This window comes from Sylvia atricapilla, chromosome 22 (genome assembly GCF_009819655.1).
Source record: "Sylvia atricapilla isolate bSylAtr1 chromosome 22, bSylAtr1.pri, whole genome shotgun sequence".
Classification (NCBI taxonomy): domain Eukaryota; kingdom Metazoa; phylum Chordata; class Aves; order Passeriformes; family Sylviidae; genus Sylvia; species Sylvia atricapilla.
Genome location: NC_089161.1, coordinates 5960934 through 5981270, shown reverse-complemented (window position 1 = coordinate 5981270; position 20337 = coordinate 5960934). Strand labels below are relative to the sequence as shown.

General features: G+C 54.7%; 5 protein-coding genes across 5 annotated transcripts; 1 reads left to right on the top strand and 4 right to left on the bottom strand.

Moving 5' to 3' along the window:
* Window positions 1-923: 923 nt before the first annotated feature.
* On the bottom strand, window positions 924-2531 carry LOC136370791 (basic phospholipase A2 caudoxin-like). Its single transcript, XM_066334389.1, has 4 exons — window positions 2456-2531; window positions 2179-2326; window positions 1826-1932; window positions 924-1287 (listed from the first exon to the last, which is right to left on the bottom strand). The coding sequence occupies exons 1-4, from the start codon at window positions 2481-2483 to the stop codon at window positions 1145-1147; spliced, it is 426 nt and encodes a 141-aa protein (XP_066190486.1). The 5' UTR covers window positions 2484-2531; the 3' UTR covers window positions 924-1144.
* Window positions 2532-4963: 2432 nt separating this feature from the next.
* LOC136370792 (basic phospholipase A2 A-like) lies at window positions 4964-6890 on the bottom strand. Its single transcript, XM_066334391.1, has 5 exons — window positions 6739-6890; window positions 6280-6336; window positions 5979-6105; window positions 5410-5516; window positions 4964-5293 (listed from the first exon to the last, which is right to left on the bottom strand). Exons 2-5 carry the CDS (start codon window positions 6320-6322, stop codon window positions 5181-5183), a joined length of 390 nt encoding a protein of 129 aa, XP_066190488.1. The 5' UTR covers window positions 6323-6336; window positions 6739-6890; the 3' UTR covers window positions 4964-5180.
* Window positions 6891-7131: 241 nt separating this feature from the next.
* On the bottom strand, window positions 7132-8418 carry LOC136370907 (basic phospholipase A2 CoaTx-II-like). Its single transcript, XM_066334596.1, has 5 exons — window positions 8405-8418; window positions 7964-8016; window positions 7555-7699; window positions 7338-7444; window positions 7132-7256 (listed from the first exon to the last, which is right to left on the bottom strand). The coding sequence occupies exons 1-5, from the start codon at window positions 8416-8418 to the stop codon at window positions 7132-7134; spliced, it is 444 nt and encodes a 147-aa protein (XP_066190693.1).
* A 1735-nt stretch (window positions 8419-10153) lies between these two features.
* Window positions 10154-12864, bottom strand: LOC136370662 (phospholipase A2, membrane associated-like). Its single transcript, XM_066334177.1, has 5 exons — window positions 12633-12864; window positions 11937-11985; window positions 11104-11248; window positions 10782-10888; window positions 10154-10548 (listed from the first exon to the last, which is right to left on the bottom strand). Exons 2-5 carry the CDS (start codon window positions 11971-11973, stop codon window positions 10403-10405), a joined length of 435 nt encoding a protein of 144 aa, XP_066190274.1. The 5' UTR covers window positions 11974-11985; window positions 12633-12864; the 3' UTR covers window positions 10154-10402.
* A 5596-nt stretch (window positions 12865-18460) lies between these two features.
* Window positions 18461-19756, top strand: UBXN10 (UBX domain protein 10). Its single transcript, XM_066334176.1, is given in 2 exon segments — window positions 18461-18483; window positions 18485-19756. Coding segments are annotated over 2 exon segments (858 nt in total). The 3' UTR covers window positions 19320-19756.
* Window positions 19757-20337: the final 581 nt, after the last annotated feature.

The window sequence follows — 20337 nt, the reverse complement described above, 5'->3', positions numbered from 1 at the left end:
ATCTCACAGCTTTGCCACATGGTCTCCATATCTGCAGAGCTTTGGGAACTGCAGAAAGGGAGTGAAATTAGGCATGAAGAACAAGTTATAATCCAGTGTTGGATGAAAGGAAGTGCTGGTTTGTGCTGGTGTTGGAGCTTCCTGGGTGCAGGCACCAGCCTTAGAAGGCAGCATTGGCTCTGTCTCAGCTTCTAGAATCGTTACTGGCTGTAGTAAATGAGAAGAAATGAGTGGTTTGGAGTTATAAAGATACCAATTTGTTGTAGGAACACGAGGTAGGGATGATATTGCTTGTAATGAAACACTTAACACCAAGTCAGGCAGGAGCCCTCAGCACTGAGGTGGAAATCAAATAAATTACCCTTAAAACTCCTTTATTTTAGGCAGATCACATCTCCATAGGCAGCATTACAGATGGAGGGGCCTCCATCAAGGCTCGGGGTACAGCCAGCCCTGGCTTGTTAGAGGTAATTAAGGCTAATTTGGGTTTATGTGTGGCTGTGGTGTGGGACAGGTGGCTGCATGGAGCTGCAGCCTGAGGAGACGTCTGCCTGCAAGAAAGAGTCACCCAAACCTCTGAGACCTCACCACTGGGCTCCCCTGTGCCTTCAGTGAGTAGTAATTGCTTAAACAGTCATTAGAAGTGGGATGGGGCTGGACTGTGGATTGAGGCTGAGCTCCTGGAGAGAAGCTGTGGAGCCTGCTTTGGGGTTGGGACGCAGCAGCCACTTGCTGGTTCTGTGGGCTATTTTTTTTTTTCCTGGAGCTCTTAAGATTTACTGGTTGGCCGCTAAAATGTCAATTCTGGTCATTTTTTAAGAAAAAATGCGTGCAGGAAGGAACATTTTCTTCAAAAAGTCAGCCTTCAAGCTCTGTACTGTTACTTGCCCCTTCCACCACTGATTCCCAAAACACAACACTGGTCACAATTTAAAAACATATTTTTATTTACAGGCTTTAGCTGATTTTTATGAGTCATTTAACCACGGGAAGGAAGTTTTCTCCATGGGCTCTGGGGAAAGGTGCTGGGCACCTTTTCAGTGCCGCAGGGCTGTGCCATGTCCTGCCTGGCCACAGGGAAGGCAGAACCCTCCCAGTTCTGCTGGTTTCTGTCAGGTTTGGAGCCCCAGGCAGGCAGATGTGCTCAGCAGGAGGGTGTTCTGCCCTTGCACTTCTTGTTGGGGTAGTTGGCGTAGGATTTGTTGTAGGACCTGGCTGTCCTCTGGAAGCACTCCACCGCCCTCTTGTCACACGCACAGGTCTGTCTTTCACACCAGCTCCCGGTTCCTGGAAGAAGATTGGGGGGAATGGAGGCAGGTGAAGGGTGTGAAGGTCAGGAGGTGTTTTTTGACCATCCCCACAGCCCCTCTGTTGAGTTTGGGATGGCTCAGGTGCTCTCATGTCTGGGGTGTGGAGCTGCCTGGTCCTGGAGGGAACATTTCCTTCACTTTCTCTCTGCTGTGTTTGTGGGTATTTGCCTGGATCATGCTTTGCTTTGGTCCCTGGAACAATGAGTTTGTCTGGGGGAGTCAGGGTGGCTGTTCCGGTTCCCCATCCAGGATGGGAGGCTGATCTCCCACCAAACCCTTGGTGTTTGGCCTCTTGGGAAGGACAAAGCCCCTACTCAGGGAAGTCTCCAAGCTCTAAACTTCACCATAATCCAGCAAATAGTTATTTGCCTTATTCCTGGCACTTCCCCTGTATTTCCACCCTCTTCACTGCTTTCCAGGCCAGGATGGCCTAAAGGGGATCTTGGAAGTCAAGCTCCCCAGGAGTGTGGGTGGCTGTGCCTCCCTGCTCAGAGCTCTGCCCCTGCCCCACTCACCACAGGTTATCTGGGTTCCTCGGAAGGCGTATTTGTAGGTGGCCGTTTTGGGGTTGCAGCGAGAGGAAACCAATTTCTTGTAGCAGCAGTCGTGGGCGTGGCAGCACCTGGAGGCATGAGAGTCAAGGTCAGGGCAGGGGACAGTTGGGACAGTACTATAGAACATCAACAATGTGCATCTTTGCTGTCAGCTGCTGCTGCTGAACCACTTCTAAAGAGGCTTTAAGGACAAGCAACAATTTTCTCATTGCTATTTCCACCCCCAGGAGCAGGAGCAAGATTTCACATGCTGTACCCAGGGAGGTGAGGAAGGCTGGGGGCACCTGCTCTGCCTTCACCCCATCCCAACGTACCTGTCAGTGGCATCCAGGGGCTGCTTGGATCCGCCCCAGCCGCAGTAGCAACCGTATCCATTGTAAGCCAGCGGCGACTTCCCGGTCTTTTTCTGGATTAGCAGTCCAAACTGGACCAAGTTGCAGCTGGCAAGAGCCAGTCCTAGGACTGGAGAAGTGGAATTAGGAGCACCAGGAGAAGCAGCCTCCCATCCCACCTTTCCACAGCAAAAAAGAGCATTTCACCCTCCCCATCTGTCCGTGGACAGGACCTGGGAGCTTTGCTGGGGGTACTCACAGAAGAGGAGCAGCGAGAGGAGCTTCATTCTGGTGGTGGCAGCTCTGGGGTTTGGTGATCCCCAGATGCTGCTGGTCTCACCTTTTATGCCCGTGCACCCTCAGCAGGGCCCCTCCTCTGGAGGGCAAATATTGACAATCCTCCCCATACTGATCCTGCTGCTGTGCAGGTTTCCTGGCATTGCTGGAGGCCCTGGCTGTGGGATGCCTTATATGGTGGAGCTCTTGGCAGGAGGTTTTGGATGTGTGGGGCGGCCTGGGGTCGATTCTGTACATGTCTCTGGGTGTCTAAGCATTCCCAGTGCTTCCCTGAGTAAAATGAGAGAACTTGAGGGGGAGCAGGAAGCACTTAGGTGTCCCTGCCCATGGCAGGGCATGGAATGAGGTTGTCTGAGGAGTCTATGATTCCATGATTCACTTTCTTCCTGGATGACAGTTTTATGATGTCTTGGCTAGAAAACACTGTTCTGAGTCTTACTGTTTCCGTCCTGACTTACCTGGGCAGTGCAAAGTATCCTCCCCTTCCAGCTGTACCAAGAGATGCAGCATTGGGAGTGGAGGAAGATGCCGTGGTCTCCAGAATGTCTGTGGCTGGAGAGAGAGCTGAGCAGAGGCCATGACTGTTGCTTTTCTTGATAGTGGGGCTTTCTCAGTGCCCAAATGACCCCTGCATGCTCCATCCCTCTCCCCATGTGTGCTGGGCACTGTGTTTTGCTCCCAAATATCTCAGGGCATGAGGTGTGTGATTCATCTTTATTTAGAGGCAAAATAAGGCAAGGGACAAGGAAGAAAAAAATGCAAGTGATGTATGATGGAAGGTGGGAGGAAAAGAGACTGCTTGTGTCATTTGCTCAGGGAGAATCTCTGATTAAATTGGTGGTACTAAACAATCATTTGGCAGATCTCTTCTGGCAGAGATTGCAGCTGCTCTGTGCTGCTTTTTGAGGAACCCCAGCATGGGTGGGCACTGAGGCAGGGGAGGAAATCCCCCCAGGGGTGGTAGGGAAACTGAGGCAGGGAACAAGGATGCAACTTATGTGGGAATCTCAGAGAGATGCTGAGAAAAGGGATCTCACCTCACCAAAATTTCTTCCCCCTCTGCATGGGCCCTTAGCTTTATCAGCTCTCTGGGCTAATTTAAGTAGTCCCCTGGGATGGTGTTGAGTGAATTGGCTAAAACAGGATTTGCCATAATTGAGGATTTTCTACAACCAGTTTTATTATGGGAATAAGGGATATTCTTGTCCATCAAACTGGCTGAGCTCCACTGAAAGCCTCTCCACCTCCCCCAGCCTCTCTACCTGTGGCAGATTTGCAGGATCCATTCTCCAGATGGGAAATAAGGCCCCCAAAGCTAAATGCCTCCTGGGAAGCTGTGGGCTTTGTTTCATAGTATGAAAACCACAACTATTACAGCCCAGTTTATTGCAATGCTCCAAGGGGGTGCGGTATCTGAGCCAAAACATCAGCATTTGGAGGATTTGTATGAATGGATTTGTACAGCTGGATGTCCAGGCAGGAAGATTCATGGACGGTTAAAATACACCCAGAATTTACAAAGGAAGAGTGTGATTCAGTTTCTCCCAGCCTGCAATCTGTCTGGGTTATCCGTCCTCTCAGTGAGGATTTGATCCTTGATTTATGCACTGCAGTCATCAGCTGCTGGGCAAAGGGCTCCTTCCCCACCTCCCGCAGGATTCCACTCGGCTGGAGGAGGGTGGTAGGGCTGGATTCCCGGGTGACAGCTGGCAGCAGCATCGCCGATTTCAGGGCTGTTTCCTGGTGCCATTGATTTCAGCTCTGGGGCAATCCAGGGTGGGCATCGGCCCCTGAGGAAACAGTGTTTCATTGCTGTTTCTGTGGCTTTATTTCATTGCTGAGCCCCTCAGTAAGGAGGTTTGGAGCACGGAGACCTGCTGGGGTCAGCATCGCAAGGCACAAAACCTGGGGATGCTGAAGTGGGGGGGAAGCAGTCACTGCCTGAACTGCCTTCTCCTAAGAGATGTGCTCTGGGTTGTTGCAGAATTGGGCCAAAACATTCTTTTCTGGTGAGAACTGTGTTTTGCTCAGCACTGGGTGTGAGGTAAGCTCCCGGCTGTCCTGTCACAGCAGAGATCTGGGGGATCACACAATATCCCGAGCTGGAAGGGGCCCACAAGGATCATCGAAGTCCAAGCCCGGCCCTCCCACACCATCGTGCCTGCCCCCAGCCCTTCCACCAGCTTCCACTTCCACATCCCTTCGGAAAAACTGGAAAGTTTCAGAGCCTGAAGGTTTAGAGCTAAGTTGGGGCAGTTCAGGGGTGAGTTGTGTCACCTCTCAAGTGTCATTTTTGCTGAGTACTTCAACAGAAAACCTGTCTGCAGGCTGAGGGGTGGTCGCTGGGCTCAGCTGAGTCACGGCACGCTGGGAACCGCTGCTTTGGGCTCTCAGGTTTTATTTTGGATCACACGAGGGCATTTGCCGTGAAGCAGGGAGCGGAGGGAGCGGACAGGCTGCCAAGGGGGACGCGGGGCAGGTGTCCGCTCCTCCCTTGTTTTGCTGTGCTGGAACATCGCGTCCGCGCTGCTGCCCCTCTTCGTGACGCGACTTGACCGGCGGGGTTGTTGTCGTCTCCTCGAAGCCAAAAAGCCCCGAGGAGGAGACTCGCCAGGGCTGAGAAGCGCTGCCGGCGCCGTCCCGTCGCCGATCAGCCCGGAGATGGTTTTGCAAAGGGAGTTTTTGCTTCAGCAGCGGCCGCCTCGTCCCCGGCACCGGGCGCGGCGGCGGAGCTGAGCCCGGCACAGGCGCGCCGCCCGCTCGCAGCGGCAGGCGCCTCGCTGGCACCACGTCCCCGACCCTGCGGGCACCGACAGCGCACCTGAGACTTCCCCCTGCCCCGAGAGGCCGGGGGGCGGCCCCGGGAAAGGGGATGGTCTGGAAAGGGCAGGCCGAGCCCCCGGGGAGAGCACTCACTGCAGGTGGGGATCCCCGGCCCGGGAGCGGAGAGGGGCTGCGCGGGTCCCACGCGGCACCGCCGCGCTGCCAGCTTGGCATAGCAGCAGGCTCGGAGCAGGCAGCACCTGCGGGAGGAGGAGAGCCTGCACTGGCCGGGAACGTGGCACCGGCTGCTTCTGCCCCTCCTGATCTGCGAGCCGGGCGGGAAGAGCCGGCGGCTCTGCGTCCTCCTGTCTGGATCACCCAGCAGTTCTCTGTCCTGCCCCTTCCCACGCCAAGCCTCTGCCTGCCCGTGCAAGCCCTGCCCCACATCCCGGCTTCAGGAGCGTCCCTCTCCGCTGGTGCCATCCCACGGACCAGTGGCCGGCACCACCCTGCTGACTCCGGGATGGAATTAGGGGTGAGCGTTGCCTCACTTTCCTTCCTTCCCGAAAAGCTGATTCCTTCCTGCTGCTGCCAAGCACCTGGTCTGCATATTGCAAAGCTTCGGGGGGCTGCCGGGGTTGTGCAGAGCCCCGGGGGCACCCTGGGGCCAGCGTTAGCCCTCTGGGGCCAGCGTTAGCCCTGTGGGACAGCGTTGCCTGTACCGATCCACTGAAGTCCTCGAGGTGCCCCATCCCGAGTAGCATCCATGGGCAGTCAGGTTTCCTACGGTGCTTCCCTCGAGGCCCGGTGTGAACGTGCGTGGGTGCTTCCCGTGGGCTGTGAACACACCTAGAGCGACCGTAAAATGTGATTTTTTTTTTTTTTGGTTTTGGTAAGTTATATGCAGAAATGAGGCCTGAGGAACAGGAGAGGGAAGGAGGCTTTGCTGGGAGTCTCCCTGAGGAGTGCACAGGAGTTTGGGGATGAGCCTGGCTCCCCTCTGTGGGTCGGGGATGCACTTACTGCAGGCAAACAGCATCGTCAGCACCAGCAGGACCTTCATCATCCTCTCACCTGGGCCTGGGAGGAGGAACAGGGGGCAGGCTCAGCCAGGCAGCACGGCCACTTGGACAGGAGCTGCCGTGAGCACCTTCCTCCGAAATCGGATCAACCCCCAAAATCTGGAGGGAGGAAAGCGACTGTGCCTCCTCACAGCAGTGTTGCTGCCTCTTGGCCGAGAGCAGGTGGTTTCTGAAGCTGTCCCAGCTCCTGTCCCACCCCTCCAGCATTTCCCACCTCCCGTCCCACCGCTTTGGGCCGCCAGTGCCCTCTCCCCGCGCAGTGCAGCCTCCCAGCTCTGCTCCCGTTTGGAAGCGAGCACACTTTTCCTACCGGCACGGGCCGCTCCCGCTGCCTCCCCCCACATCCCCCCGTGTTTTCCTTTCCACAGCAGCGGGGTCGGGGGGGAGAAGAGTCACTCACTGAGGATCTTGCTCGCTGTCAGTCTGTCCTCCCGGGGAGAGCCTGCCCTCCGTGTCCAGCCCTCCAGCTCCGAGTGGGAGCTCCGAAATGACTCGTCTGTCCCAAACCCACGGACTGCTACGCCCCTTCCCCGCGGCCAGCCCCCCTCTCCCCGCGGGCTGCAGCCTCCGGTGACGCAGGGGCCGAGCCCGACTTCTTGGAAAGTTTTTGGCAAGCTGTTGATTATTTACGGGGATTTCTCTCCCTGGCCAGCAGCAGCTCTCAGAGGACTAGGGAGGTTGAACAAGAACATTGTTTATTTCCGCGACGATTGAATTTACAGCAGCTCTGGGCTGGTCAGCACGGCCAGGGATGAAGGAGCAATCCCGGCTCCGGCCGCGCATCCAGCTCCCATCATCGGCACCGTATGTTGGGGTAGAACTGGAAGCGTTTCCCGTAGCTCGCGCCGTTCCTCCTCAGGCACAGCGCCAGGCTGCGGTCGCACTCACAGGACAAGAAGGCGCACCGGGAGCCCGGACCTGCGGGACACGGGCAGCCCAGGATCAGCCCCGGCTTTGGTTGGGCCAGGGGGATATCCCCTTCTCCAGGGCTCTACTCACTGCAGGAGAGCCGGCCATGGTGCCAGCTGTAGTGGTAGCGCCGTGTCTTGGCATTACAATGGTAGTTTAGGAGGTTTTCGTAGCAAGTATCATGCAGCTGACAGCATCTGCACAGGAGATCAAAGCTTTAGAGGATGGCGTTTTCTCCCCTGCACCGCAGAAATTTAAAAATATTCAAGAAGGTGTCTGGAAAGGGGGTTTTAAAGGGAATTTTCACCTGTCTGTGGCATCCTTGGGCTGCCCCTTGCCCCCCAGGCCACAGTAGCAGCCATAGAAGCCGTAATACAGAAGAGCATTTTTCCCTGTTGCCTCTGAGATCATGTGGTACAGCTCCACGAGGCTCCCGTGGGCTAGGGACAAGTCTGGAGGGGGAGAAATCAGGGAGAGCACGCTGATTCTCTGCCCCCCAAACAGCAGATCCATCCCTCCAGCCCCCAAATTGGCACCAGGGTGGTGGTGGCTTACAAGTTATAATGCGATGGAGAGGAAATGTGTTCCCAGCTTGGCACAGGAACATTGTTGCATGTCTGGGAGAGCTGGTGATGAGGAGAAGTGAAGAAATCACCAGCCTAATTTCAATGCATATAAGTGCACAGAGAGCCTGAGGACTGAGAGAGGACACTTACCCCACACAAACAGCACAGAGAGGCTGAGGAGAGCGTTCATCCATCTGACAGCTCTGGGGGAGAAAACCAAACCACTATCTGTTATATCAACCACCTTCTTCTTTCTCTCCTCATCATCCAGGAGCAGAGGTTCTCCCTCTCTCCAGGGACTAGGAGTGAGGAGGGGGGTAAGGATGTGCCCGTTGTTTCAGCACAAAGTGCCAGGGATGGGAATCAGATGAGAGAGGGTGGGAAAAAGCAAAATCAGGAGAAAGAAAAAATTGGAGGGATGTTGGAGTTTGGACCCTCAAGGGCTGCACCCACTGCTCTTCTTCTGGGCTGCTGTCTTAGGCAGCATCTCCTTCAATCCTACTTCCCCAGCATGGCACTCGCTCCTCACTTGCACCACAGCTTTTGGTGAAAGGAGGAAAAGAGGGGAATCAATCCTGCACCCTCACTTACCTTGGGAAAGCCATGCTGGCTTGCAGTGACCTGCAGCCAAGTGGGCTTGCTTTATATAGTTTGGTCCCATCTGCCTGGGGCTCCTTGGACCCAAATCTCACTGACTGGGTTTCTCTGTAAAGGAGAAGGTGCCATCCTTCCCCTTCTGAGGAATGTCAAAAATCCCCTAACACCCCAGCTCTGTGCCCCACGCATGGGGTGGGTGCTGGGTAGGATGAGGTGGAAAAGCAGCATCACTTCCAGCCTGAGGAGGAAGCAAACATTCTCTGCCTCAGTCAGAGATGCCCAAGAGTTTTCCTCTGCCCTTCCCAGCACCAAGGAGCTGCATCAGGGGAGAAAGAACAGCTCTAGTTCTGGCTGGGCATAGACACAGCAAGTCTGGGGCTTTCAAGGGGGTGTAAGGTGGTTCAAGGAGAGTTATCACTTCTTTGGGAAAAGTCTATGGGCAGCCCTGAAAGCATCTCTAAAGGTTCAGTTCCCAGAGACACGAGGCTGGGCAGACACTGGACGATTACACCCTCAGTCATCATGAGAAAACAGAGAAGCAAAACGAGTATTCTGAGGTGAGAAAGTGCAACTTCCCTTTATTTCTCTTCCTATGGTTTTTCCACCCCCTCATTACGCCCTACCGCAGAAACCATTCAGACATGGATTGCCCTCCTACATTAGCATTTGAATAATGTAAGTGTCAAAACCTTGAAATCTTCCTTCCTCTTTGGATGATTATTCTCCAGCCCTTATTTCCAAGAGTCATGACCAGACTGATTTGGTTTGGGAGGGATGTGAAGGAAGGAAGGAAGGTCATCTGTCTATGTCTGTTGTCTTATATGCTGGAAAAACAGTTTTTTGTTGTCCTCCACTGACAAAGTTTTCAGCCAAACCCTGATTCCAGCTCCACTTTTGTGTCATGAGTGATGCTCCCTGGCTGGCATGGGACTTGTGCTTATCTGAATTGCTCATAGCCTATTAATACTCCTGAGGCTAATTACTGCCTCATTAATCATTTGCAATCAGTTTATATACTCATGCTGCTTTCCCGCTTTTAGTGTGTTTGCATAAGAAAATATGTTTATACTGAATGCTTTGTATGGAATCATTTATAGCAGGAAATAGATACAGAAGAGCAGTTGTGTCATTCCTAGTAAATTGTCATGTGTCAGAAGCCAAACATCCCAGAAGATCCTGGGGCTACTCCTGTGAGCTTCTCCCTGTGCTGAGCTGTGCTTCAGGTTGTCCTGACTCTGGACAAGAGGAACAGAAAAATCATTTACAACTTAAAACTTGCTGTGATGTGAAGCCTCTTGTTGTATTCCCGGGACTGTTTTGTTTGCATTCCTCCCAAAGCTGTTTGGATGTGCCTTCTGAGCTAGGAATTAGCCTTTCATAGAATCCCAGATTGGTTTGGGCTGGAGAGGATCTTAGGGCCCCCTCTGCCATGGGCAGGGGACACCTTCCACTATCCCAGACTGCCCCCAGCCCCGTTCAACCTGGCCTTGGGCAATTCCAGGGATCCAGGGGCAGCCACAGTTTCTCTGGGTAATTTGTTCCCTAAACCTATTGCCCCACATTGGGATGGACGGGTGAATTCCAGCTCTGTCAGGACCATGGCAATGTTGGGGTGTCAGGCAAATGCTGTGGCTGAGGTGTGGGATGCAGAGATGCTCCCCAGACTCAGCAGCCACCACTGCAGTGCCTCGATCCCAGCAGCCCTTACAGAAAAATACCACGGAGAACCAGTTTTGCATCCCTTTTATTGTATCTCTTTATTCTCTTTGCTGGGAAATGAAATCAAGAGGAAGAAGGCACAAGAAAGAGGAAGCTGGTGTGTCTTTCCAGGAACTGGTGACTCTCCGTCCACGGTGTGTGTGCCTTTCTCACCCCGAGCAGCACCTCACGGGGAGCCTCAGGGGCTCTCCCTTTTCTCAGCCCCCAACCCAGGCTTTTCTTGCTGGGGAAAACCAGCCAAAATCTGGAACTCTGTGTGCAGATTCCCCCTCGTCAGCACTGGAGCTTGCTTCCTTGGCATTTGAGTTTGAAGTAGAAGCGGTAGGAGTTGTTGTAGGAATGCAGGGTGCTCGCGAAGCACGAGGCCACCGCAGTGTCGCACAGACACGTCTCTCTCTCACACCAGCTCTGCTCATCACCTGCGGCAGAGGGGAGGAAACACGGAGCCCTGCGGTGCCTTTCCTGGCCGGAGCCACCGCGGGGACAGGGAAAGAGCAGCGTGTCCCGGTGCTTGTCCTCCCCAACCTCCCCAAGGCCAATTTAATCATGGCAGCCGGCCGGGAATGGGGCTGGATTCAGCCAGGAGATGCTCTGCTGTGTGCAGCGCTCCGGGCCTGGGGTGTCTGGGGGAGCAGTGCCGCTCAGAACTCACGGCAGGAGACGTGCCCGTCGCTGGAGGTGAAGCTGTACGGGGTGACCAGGGGGCTGCACTCGCCCTCCCTCAGCCTCCTGTAGCAGCAGTCGTGGGCTTGGCAGCACCTGCGGGGACATCAGGTCAAACCACGGCCCCCGAACCTCCCCTCGCCACACCTGGAGGGCACGGCAAGGTCCTGCCGCAGATTTAAGGCCACCAAGGAGAGGAAGGCGGCAAGGCAACGGCAGGACTCGGCTGGGGAACGGTGTAAAACATCCCCTCATCCCAGCGCTGGAAGGACGCCGGGGCTGGCAGCGGGGACACCGCTCTGGGTACTCACCGGTCGGTGGCATCCACGGGGGTCCCGGAGCCGCCGATGCCGCAGAAGCAGCCGTACCAGCTGTAGGAGAGCAGGGCGCTCCTGCCCGTGGCCGCCCTGATCATCCGCTCCAGCTCCAGCACGCTGCTGCCGGCCGGGAGCAGCCCTGTGGGGACACGGCACGGGCTGGGGCCGAGCGGGGACCCGGGGCCAGCCCCGCACCTTGCACCAGGCACGGCCATTAGCTCGGCCTGGCGTTGCACTTTCAGGATTTGAGCCATGAGAAGCTTTATCCCCTCCTCCAGAATTGCGGAATCATAGAATAATGGTTTGGGCTGGAAGGAACCTCAAAGGTTGTCTTGTTCCACCTCCTGCCGTGGGCAGGGACACCTTCCACTATCCCAGGTGGCTCCAAGACCCATCCAACTTGGCCTTGGATACTTCTAGGATTGGGGCAGCCACAGCTTCTCTGGGCACCCTGTGCCAGGGCCATTCTCTCAGGGAGGATGGCTTTTTCAGTCTGGCTTTTACAGCCTTTGGATTCGGTCTGGCACAAAGTATTTTTGCCCTCTGGACTGGCTCTGCCATGCTGCAAACTGCAATCCCCCATCACCAGGATCAGCCAGGGGCTTGGCACAGGCAGGAAAGGTGACAACAGGCTCCAGGGCCTCCCAAAATAAATACGGATCTCAGCATCCCAAAGCCTCCCCATCACCAAGCTCTCCAGGACTGCAGCAGTTCTACACAAAGCACTGGAGAGAAAGGGCCAGATTTAAACAAAAACCTGAATTGTGCACAAACACTCAGGGTTTGTCAGTGAGTTCCAGCCTGGCCGGGGCCAGCAGGGCACTTACCACAAGCCAGGAGCACGGCAAGGAGGAGATTCCTCATCCTGGGACTGCCCTGGAGAGGGAACAGCAAGGATTGGTGATGATCCAGGGGCAGCACAGAAGCCTCTGCAGCGCCCACACCAGGGAGGTGGCACCAGCTGGGTCACCTGGGCAGTGCCTCAGGGGACATTTGTGTCACTGTGGATACACAGCGCTCTGAGGCATCACCGAGGGAATCCCGAGGTTTCTGTATCCCAGGTTTGGGATACAGTGGGGCTTGGCAGGGATGCAGTGGCTTGTCCTGCCTGGGGCTGCTGGAGCAGCTCAGGGCCTGCAGCCTCCCCCCTGCCCTGAGCTGCCTGATGAGCACCAGGGCAGTGAAATCCCCTCTCCTTACCCTGCCCAGACCTGCAGCTCCAACACTGCTGGCTCACTGGGGTGGGTTTATATCCCTGGGAGACCCACCCCTTCCTTTATCTGTGCTGATGGTGTCAGTCATCCCAAGCCAGGCTTGCCTGGAACAGGGAGCTGATTCCCATCCTTCTCTTCTCCAAAAACTACGAGTTTTCCTGCAGCAGTGAGCACCTCCATCATCTCACTCATCACTGGGCACGAGGCTGTCTCCATCCCTACGTGAGGCCAGTCAAGGCCTTGGCCATCACCATGGTTTTAAAATCCATGGGATTTGGTGGCTGGAGAAATGGGATAAAAGTGATTTACACCCAGGATGGCACCTCAGAGGCTGCTGAATCCTTATTCCAGGCGTAGGGGCAGCACTTTATGCTCAGTGTTTCCTCAGTTTTGCCAGCTCACCCCCTGCAGCCTCAAAGATGGCTCTCCTTGGTTCCTTCCTTGTAACTGCTCCCCAAATCCATGGCTGCATTCAAATCCAGCTGTGCCAAATTGCAAGGGACAACAGCAAATAGGAATGCAGTTCCTGGGTCTGCAGTTTTCCTGTCCTGCCCTCAGTCTTTCCTGTCTGCCCAGGGGCAAGGGGTCTGTGAATTAAACCACCAGCAGCAAATGCTGGAAAAGCCGTGAAAACCCGACTTGGAATGCTTTGGGAATACAGTTTATTTAATTACCATAACCCAAACATGATACAGAGACACGGGGGAGGCAGAAAACCAGAGGAGATAAGGAACAAAAGGTGCTGTTTTCCCTTGAAACCGTGGGGCCAAGAACAAACACAGACACAAATGCAGGTAATCAGGTGATATGCAGAGCCCCACCCTCAGGGATTAAGCTCCTGGGGAAGGGAATTCAGGGTTGGGAGTTGTAAAGGAATGACTGACTGGTCTGGAGTCAAGAAGAGAAACCTTTGTTGAAATTGCTGAGAGCCGCCAAAGCTGACACTGGAAGGGATGTCACCTCCTGGCTGCCCTCCAAGGTGGCAGAGCTGTCTGTCCCAGGGTTCTCCTTCCCTCTAACCTTTTATTTCCTGCTGCAACTGGAAATAAACCAAGCCTGTTAAGGGTGGGGAGTGACATCTCACCTGCCTCTCCGCTCACCATCTGCACAAGAAACCACTCCAAAATACACAGTGACCTACTTTCCTCACCTGACCCAACTTTCCTCACCTGACTTTTAAAACCAGGCCATCTCTAATAATGAATTAATCAATCCCTTTCCCACCTCCTCCACAAAATACTTCCATTGCAGAAGGTTTTCCCCACTGTGGTAGTTGTTGTCTGTGCTACTCCTGCTTTGGCATTGCAAATCCCTTGGATTTGGGAAGAAAATCTGGGGTTTTGCTGTAGAGTTTGGATAAATCTGTGTGAAAAACATTGTCCAGAGACATAAATGGAGAGCAGAGGGCTGGGATCATGTGCATTTGGGATCCAGACATGATTTTAACCAAATCCCCTCATTTTAAGCCCTCCCTCTCTGTGGAGGATCCACTCAGGGGATGAAGCTAAACCCTTTCTCTGACTAACCCACAAACTTGAGGGCTTAAAAACCACTTGTGGAAATTATTATTTCACTGGAAATGTGGAACTTTTCAGCCTTCCTATGGAGCAAGGAGAGGCAGGTATCACTCACCCATCTGTTTGCTCAGGGCCCTACTGAAGTGTAAATAGCCCATGTGCTTTGATCTGCAACATTGCTAAACATCCTGGGCTGGGGTGAGCTGATAGGAAACTATTTCCCTACTTATTTTATTTATTTTTAGTGCACCGGTTCGCCTTGATCCTCCCACCCTGCAGGGTGGAGACCCCAAGTTTATGGTGGATATTTATTGCTTGTTTCTTGCTGCCTTCACTGGGCATCTGTTAGTGGGAGCAGCAGCTGCTTAAGTAGGAGTGGGTTTAGAAAGGGATTAATGGGAAGAGGTGGACAAGGTCGGGTTTGTGTGGAGTATTCCCAGAAGGAAAACTGACTCAGGGATCATTTGTAGCTGGGGGAACTCCCCCTCCCTCCCAGCTGCAGCTTCCTCAGTACAATGAAACTTCCCCAAAAGAGTTGGTTTAGGTCCCCATGTGATCTTGTGTGTAGAGTGTAATTTTAAAAAGGTGCTTTCATTACAATTCATGAGTTTAGGGTTTATTTCTCTGGTTTGATTCAGTGGTCACTGAATAATGTCACAGGGAAGTTAAACTCTGTCTTGTTCCCCCATCCTGCTGCCTTTGCTCAGGACAGGCTGTAACGCCTTGGTTAGGGCTAAACCCCAAAGATTTGGGTATTTAAGTAGTGTGACACCATTGTGGTTTTCCTTTGGGTGGGTTGGAGGAATGTGAATTCCTGTGGGAGGGCTGGGACACCCCAGGTACCACAGTCACCTATGGGTGGAATTTGTGAGAGGCTCCTGAGCCACCCTCTGCTCCCCCCATTCCTTCGTGTCCAGCAGGACAAAGCCTCTGGAATCTTCCCAAGGCTGTCACAGGGCTGCTCCTGTGCCATGCTGAGGCCATGTCACCGCCCTGTGCAGAGCCCACAGCTGGTCACAGCTGTCCCTGAGCCTGGGGACACCCCCCGGGACCACACTGGGACATCCCAGCTATTCCCAGCCCTGGGTCCACTCTGGAACATCTCAGCTGTCCTACTCCTGCCTTCATCTTCATCCCCATCTATCCCTGTTCCTATCCCTGTTCCCTTTCACATTCCTATCCTTGTTCCCATTCCCATTTCTGTTCCCATCCATCCCCATTCCCATTAATGTTCCCACTCCCCATTCCTATTTCTGTCCCCCCCATTCTCTGTTCCCATTCCCGGTCCCCATTCCCCATTTCCATTCCCATCCCCTGTTCCCATTCCCCATTCCCCTTCCCTATTCCCCATTCCCCATTTCCCATTCCCTGTTCCTATTACCCTTCCCCATTCCCATTTCCTGTTCCTATTCCTCGTTCCCAATCCCATTCGCATTCCCCGTTCCCATTCGCATTCCCTGTTCCCCATTGCCATTGCCATTCCCCGTTCCCAATCTCATTCGCATTCCCTGTTCCCCGTTCTCCATTCCCATTCCCCATTCCCATTCGCATTCCCTGTTCCCCGTTCTCTATTCCCATTCCCCGTTCCCAATCCCATTCCCATTCCCATTCCCGTTCCCATTCCCCGTTCCCGTCCCCGGCGGTGGGCGGGGCGGGGCCGGGCTCGGCGGTGGGCGGGGCCAGCCGCGGCGGTGGGCGGAGCCAGGCTCGGCGGTGGGCGGGGGCCAGCCGCGGCGATGGGCGGAGCCAGGCTCGGCGGTGGGCGGGGCCAGGCTCGGCGGTGGGCGGGGCCATGCTCGGCGGTGGGCGGGGCCAGCCGCGGCGGTGGGCGGGGCGGGGCCTGGCTCGGCGCGCGCCCGGAAGTGCCGCGGTCTCCAGGGCAACGGCGTCGCGCGGCGGGCGCGGGGCAGGTGAGGGACGGCGGGACCGGGACCGGGACCGGGACCGGGAGCGGGGAAGTGTCGGGGTCTGGTTCTGGGCTGTGGAGCCGCGCTAGAGGGCCGGCCTCTGCCAGCGAGGCTGTGCTCCTGCCGCGGGGCCCGGCCTGGGCTCAAACCGGGGCACGGCTGTGGGCCCGGCCAGGCTGAGGGCTCTGCCTGGGGCGGTGCCAGCCCTCACCAGGACAAGGGGCGGTGGGCAGGGACTGATGTCTGGGCAGTTCCACCTGAACGCAGGGAAGGACTTCTTTAAATGCCTGGAATACATTGCCCAGAGAGGGTGTGCAGTGTCCTCACCGCAGATATTCCAGACCCATCCGCACACAGTCCTGTGCCCTGTGCTCTGGGCCGGCCCTGCTGGAGCAGGGAGGTGGCAGCAGATGAGCTGCCATCGTCCCTTCCAGCCCGACTCAGCCTGTGGTCCCGTGCTGTAGGTCAGGGCTGTGCAGTGCCCACCCTCCCAGGCCCTGGGGTCACCGTTTTGGGGTCACCGTTTTGGTGGCACCTGTGGTCAGAGCCCTCCCTGCTGGGGTTCCCCATCCCAGCCCTCAGCAGAGCCCGTGTTTGCAGCCTGTCCCCTCTAACACACCAGTGCCGGGGCACTGCAGACACTCGTGGAGGGTCCCACCAGGGCTTCTGCCGGGTTGGTTGATTGGGGGGTACTCTTGGAAGTGGCAGCATCACTGGGGATGTTTGTAACTGCTCCCGTGCGCTTGGGAGTTCTGCCTCAGTGCGGTTTTGCCTTGGAGTTTATTTGTTAGCGACAGTAAGGGGAAGGTGCAGCCTCTGCTCCTCCCGCAGGCTCCTGGGAAGCTGGGATGTGTCACCTGGGCGGGTGTCACTGTCCCGCTTCGCTGGAGGCTCAGGAGGGACAGGTCTGGCGCTGGGACTCTGCCTCGGCCGTGCTGAGTTGGAGGAGAAATGAAATGTTAAATAACAGACACATCGCTGGCGAAGCGCCACAGGGACTGTTCTCTGGTTTAGAATAGAATGCCAGAAGGGTTTGGGTTGGAAGGGGACTTAAAGAGCATCTTGTTCCACCCGTGCCATGGGCACGGACACCTTCCACTATCCCAGGCTGCTCCCAGTCCCCTCCAGTCTGCCCTTGGACACTTCCAGGGATGGAGCAGCACAGCCTCTCTGGGCACCCTGTGCCAGGGCCTCCCCAGCCTCACAGGGAACAATTTCATCCCAGTATCCCATCGAACACTGCCTTCTGGCAGTGGGAAGAGTGGGAAGCCATTCCCCCTTATCCTGGCACTCCAGGCCCTTGTCCACAGTCTCTCTCCCTCTTCCCTGTCAGCTCCCTTCAGGGACTGGAAGGGCACAATTAGGTCACCCTGGGGCTTCCTCTCTCCAGGCTGAACAATCCCAATTCTCTCAGCCTTTCCTCCCAGCAGAGCTGCCCCATCCCTCTGATCACTGTGGTGTCTCCTCTGGACCCACTCCAACAGCTCCACATCCTTCCCTTGCTGGGGACCCCCGAGCTGGAGGCAGCTCTGCAGGTCATTCTTCTCCCAGAGTTGTTCTCCCTCCACCCACGTGTGCCTGGGATTGCCCCAACCCAGGTGTAAGGTTTTGCCCTTGGCTTTGCTGAGCTCCATGAGGTTTGTCACCCACATGCTGCTGGGGTGACAAACAGCAGCTGAATGTGACTGTGTCATTTCTGGGAATGCCAAGCAATCCAAAGTGACCTCCCCCCCTCCTTATTAAATTCTGCCACGAAACCCACAGGAAGAGAAGAGGAGGTTTCCTGTGGCACTTCTCCAAAATGTTGTTGTGAGGTTGTGACCCAGGGGCTGGCATAGCTGAGAGCTCTGAGGGTTCTCTGAGAGTTCCTTTGGGGAACACACAGCATAATGTGGCTTCCTCCTCAGTGGAGGTTAAATCACAGAATCATGGAATACCCTGAGCTGGGAGGAATCTACAAGGATCATCCAGTCCAACTCCTGGCCCTGCAGAGACACCCCAACAATCCCACCTTGGGTAACCCTGGGAATGTTGTCCAAAGGCTCCTGGAGCTCTGGCAGCCTCGGGCCGTGCCCATTCCCTGGGGAGCCTGGGCAGTGCCCAGCACCCTCTGGGGGATGAACCTTTTCCTGATATCCAACCTAAACCTCCCTGACAGAGCTCCAGCCATTCCCTCAGGTAAATCATTCTCTGTTAAGCAACTTTTGGTCACTGGAGAGTCAAAACAGGTTTCTGTGTATTGAATCAGGGTTTTTCAGTCTCATTGGTCTTGAGATACCTTTAAATTATGAAGTGTAGTCAGTCTTATCCCAAAATCCACAATAAGAACTGAATCTCCCACTTCAGGAACAGTGAAAAGGCCAGAGCTTTACTCTGAGCTTCACTCATCTCCCATTTGCAGAGTTTCCAGCTTCAGAAGAAAGAAATTGCTCTTTCCATCAACAACTTACATTCAGTGGCAAAGGGCACAACTCCCCAAAGCTCTGGGTTAATTTTACACAACTCCCACATAATTAAACTTACACAATTTTGCACATCTCCCACCCTCTGTAACTCAACCCAGCACTGCAGGGCTGCTGCCTGCCCATGCAGAGGTACCCCAGATTTATTCAGTTGTCACCTGACACCCAGCACAGTGTGGGAGTCGCAGGGAGAGTGAACTCTCTGGGCCAGTTCCTGTAGCTTTTCCCTCTGCTCCCAGCCCACAGGTGTGATGGCCACAGCGGCTTTCCGGGACTCCAGCTCAGCTCTGCTTCCCTTCAGGCACAGCCCCTCTGCCGTGGGCCAGCACCGTCACCATGCACGTCACCAGGCCCAAATCTGCCAAGGGACAGAGGCCAAGCCTGAGCCACCATCAGGACCTGGAAGCCTGTCTGTGCCACGTGCCACCTTCCCCACCGGCAGCCTCTCCTGGGGAACTCAGCCGGAGAGCACCGCTCACAAAACCGGCGTTCCCACCTGCCCAGGTGTCTCCTGAGAAAATCCCAAAGCTCCTGCAGCAAGTGCCTTTGAAGACCTCCTCCTGCTCCCTGAACAAGTACCGGGTGCTCCCCTCCATCATCCGGAAGGGCGCAGGGAGTGACGCCGTGGAAGCGTTGGCTGAACGGACCAACCGGCTGGAGGTGAGTGAGGGGCGGGAGGATGCTCCAAAAGCCATCAAGACTTTTTCTGGAGAGCAGGGGTCTGCCAGCACAGTGTCAGGAAGTGGCAATCCCACTGAAGAGAGCTCACAGATGCACTGTGCCCCTGAGCAGTGGGGAAGGCAAGAGAGGCAGGAGAGCCCTTGGGTGTTCCCTGGGAGCCCGGAAGAGCCGCGGGTGCTGCTCGCTGTCCGATCTCCCTCTGGGCAGAGGTTTGAGCACCACTTCAAGCCCTCTGACAGTCTCCAGACAGTCCTTGCCGTGGCAGGACAGAAACTGTTGGCCAACTACCAACACTGCAGCGTTGAAACCATGGAGGTGCCCCGGAGGAGCTTCTCTGACCTTACCAAGTCCCTTCACGAGTGCAGGATCCTCCCCAAGTCCGTGCTGTGCATCCGACACAACGAGCAGCACAATGCTGCTGATCTTTAGGCACACGGAGAAGCCATGGGTCCTTGCATTGCTTCTTCCAAGAAACTCAGAGTCTGATGTTTCCTGCACCTACTTTATCTTCCATCTCCCACAAAATCCCCATGAAGCAGAGTTCTGGATATGTAATAGTATTTGAAATAGTATTTCAGAAAAAGAATATTTCAGATGCATAAACCTCATTCATACAGAGCAGCTTGTGTCATCTGTGCCATCACAAATTTCTGCCTCATCACCACCAACCTTCAGCCTTTCTGTTTTGTTGAAGTTGCTGATGTTCTTTGAAAATTCAGGATTCCAAGACTTCTCCCCTTGTCCTTTTCTATGTTTTGGGAAGGGACCACTTCTCTGAATGCAGAAGCACTGTTTGGGAAGGTAGAAACAGAACGATTTAGCTACAGGAGGACCTTCAGCAGCTTATTGTTGTAGTGCATTTCCCACACCCAAGCAAACGAGGAAAAGAGTTTTGGTTTACCTTGGAACTTCAAAGGAAAATGGACTGGACTCTTCTGTGTTTCTCTCATCGTAATTGGCTCAGTGCCAGCACAGAGGCACCTCTTGGTCTCTGTAGCTGCTCCTCAGAAATGTGGCTGTTTCTATGGGGCAGCAAGCCAAAAGCCATCCTCAAACATTAAGTACTGAAGGAGCACAGAGGTGCTCAGAACTTTTTGGGGTGTCCTAGCCGGTGCTAGAGGTTCCTCTGCACTGTGCCCAGCTTTTGGTTTGTTTTGGTATTGTTTGTTATTTTCTGCTTTTATTAAAACCTTTTGCTTTTCAAAACACACCCAATGAGCTGTCTCACAAATTATTCTAAGCCATTCTGAGAAGTGCTGGACACCCTCAGAACTTGATACATCTTCCTGGAGGACATTACAGCCTGGCCTCATCTAAGATTGTATCACCTTATTTTCCCAACATTATCCGATCTTATTACCCTATCCTATCCTAGCATTGTCCTAAACGTCTTCTCAAGAGACTGAAAAGGAGATCAAAACCCCAAACCATCTGGAAATAACAGTAA

What these genes read in the sequence shown, in the direction of transcription:
- LOC136370907 (XM_066334596.1), bottom strand. An exon ending in CTCTGTGCTGTTTGTGTGGG is followed by an intron (nt 7,700 to 7,963) that starts GTAAGTGTCCTC and finishes CTCCCCCTCCAG; the next exon opens with ACTTGTCCCTAGCCCACGGG. An exon ending in CCCAAGGATGCCACAGACAG is followed by an intron (nt 7,445 to 7,554) that starts GTGAAAATTCCC and finishes TCTCCTGTGCAG; the next exon opens with ATGCTGTCAGCTGCATGATA.
- LOC136370792 (XM_066334391.1), bottom strand. Translation starts at nt 6,322, where the DNA reads ATGATGAAGGTCCTGCTGGTGCTGACGATGCTGTTTGCCTGCA. An exon ending in GACGATGCTGTTTGCCTGCA is followed by an intron (nt 6,106 to 6,279) that starts GTAAGTGCATCC and finishes CGGTCGCTCTAG; the next exon opens with GTGTGTTCACAGCCCACGGG. An exon ending in GCCGGGGATCCCCACCTGCA is followed by an intron (nt 5,294 to 5,409) that starts GTGAGTGCTCTC and finishes CGGTGCCCGCAG; the next exon opens with GGTCGGGGACGTGGTGCCAG.
- LOC136370662 (XM_066334177.1), bottom strand. Translation starts at nt 11,973, where the DNA reads ATGAGGAATCTCCTCCTTGCCGTGCTCCTGGCTTGTG. An exon ending in TGCCGTGCTCCTGGCTTGTG is followed by an intron (nt 11,249 to 11,936) that starts GTAAGTGCCCTG and finishes GTGTCCCCACAG; the next exon opens with GGCTGCTCCCGGCCGGCAGC. An exon ending in CCCGTGGATGCCACCGACCG is followed by an intron (nt 10,889 to 11,103) that starts GTGAGTACCCAG and finishes ATGTCCCCGCAG; the next exon opens with GTGCTGCCAAGCCCACGACT.
- LOC136370791 (XM_066334389.1), bottom strand. Translation starts at nt 2,483, where the DNA reads ATGAAGCTCCTCTCGCTGCTCCTCTTCT. An exon ending in CCCCTGGATGCCACTGACAG is followed by an intron (nt 1,933 to 2,178) that starts GTACGTTGGGAT and finishes TCATGCCTCCAG; the next exon opens with GTGCTGCCACGCCCACGACT. An exon ending in AGGAACCCAGATAACCTGTG is followed by an intron (nt 1,288 to 1,825) that starts GTGAGTGGGGCA and finishes ATCTTCTTCCAG; the next exon opens with GAACCGGGAGCTGGTGTGAA.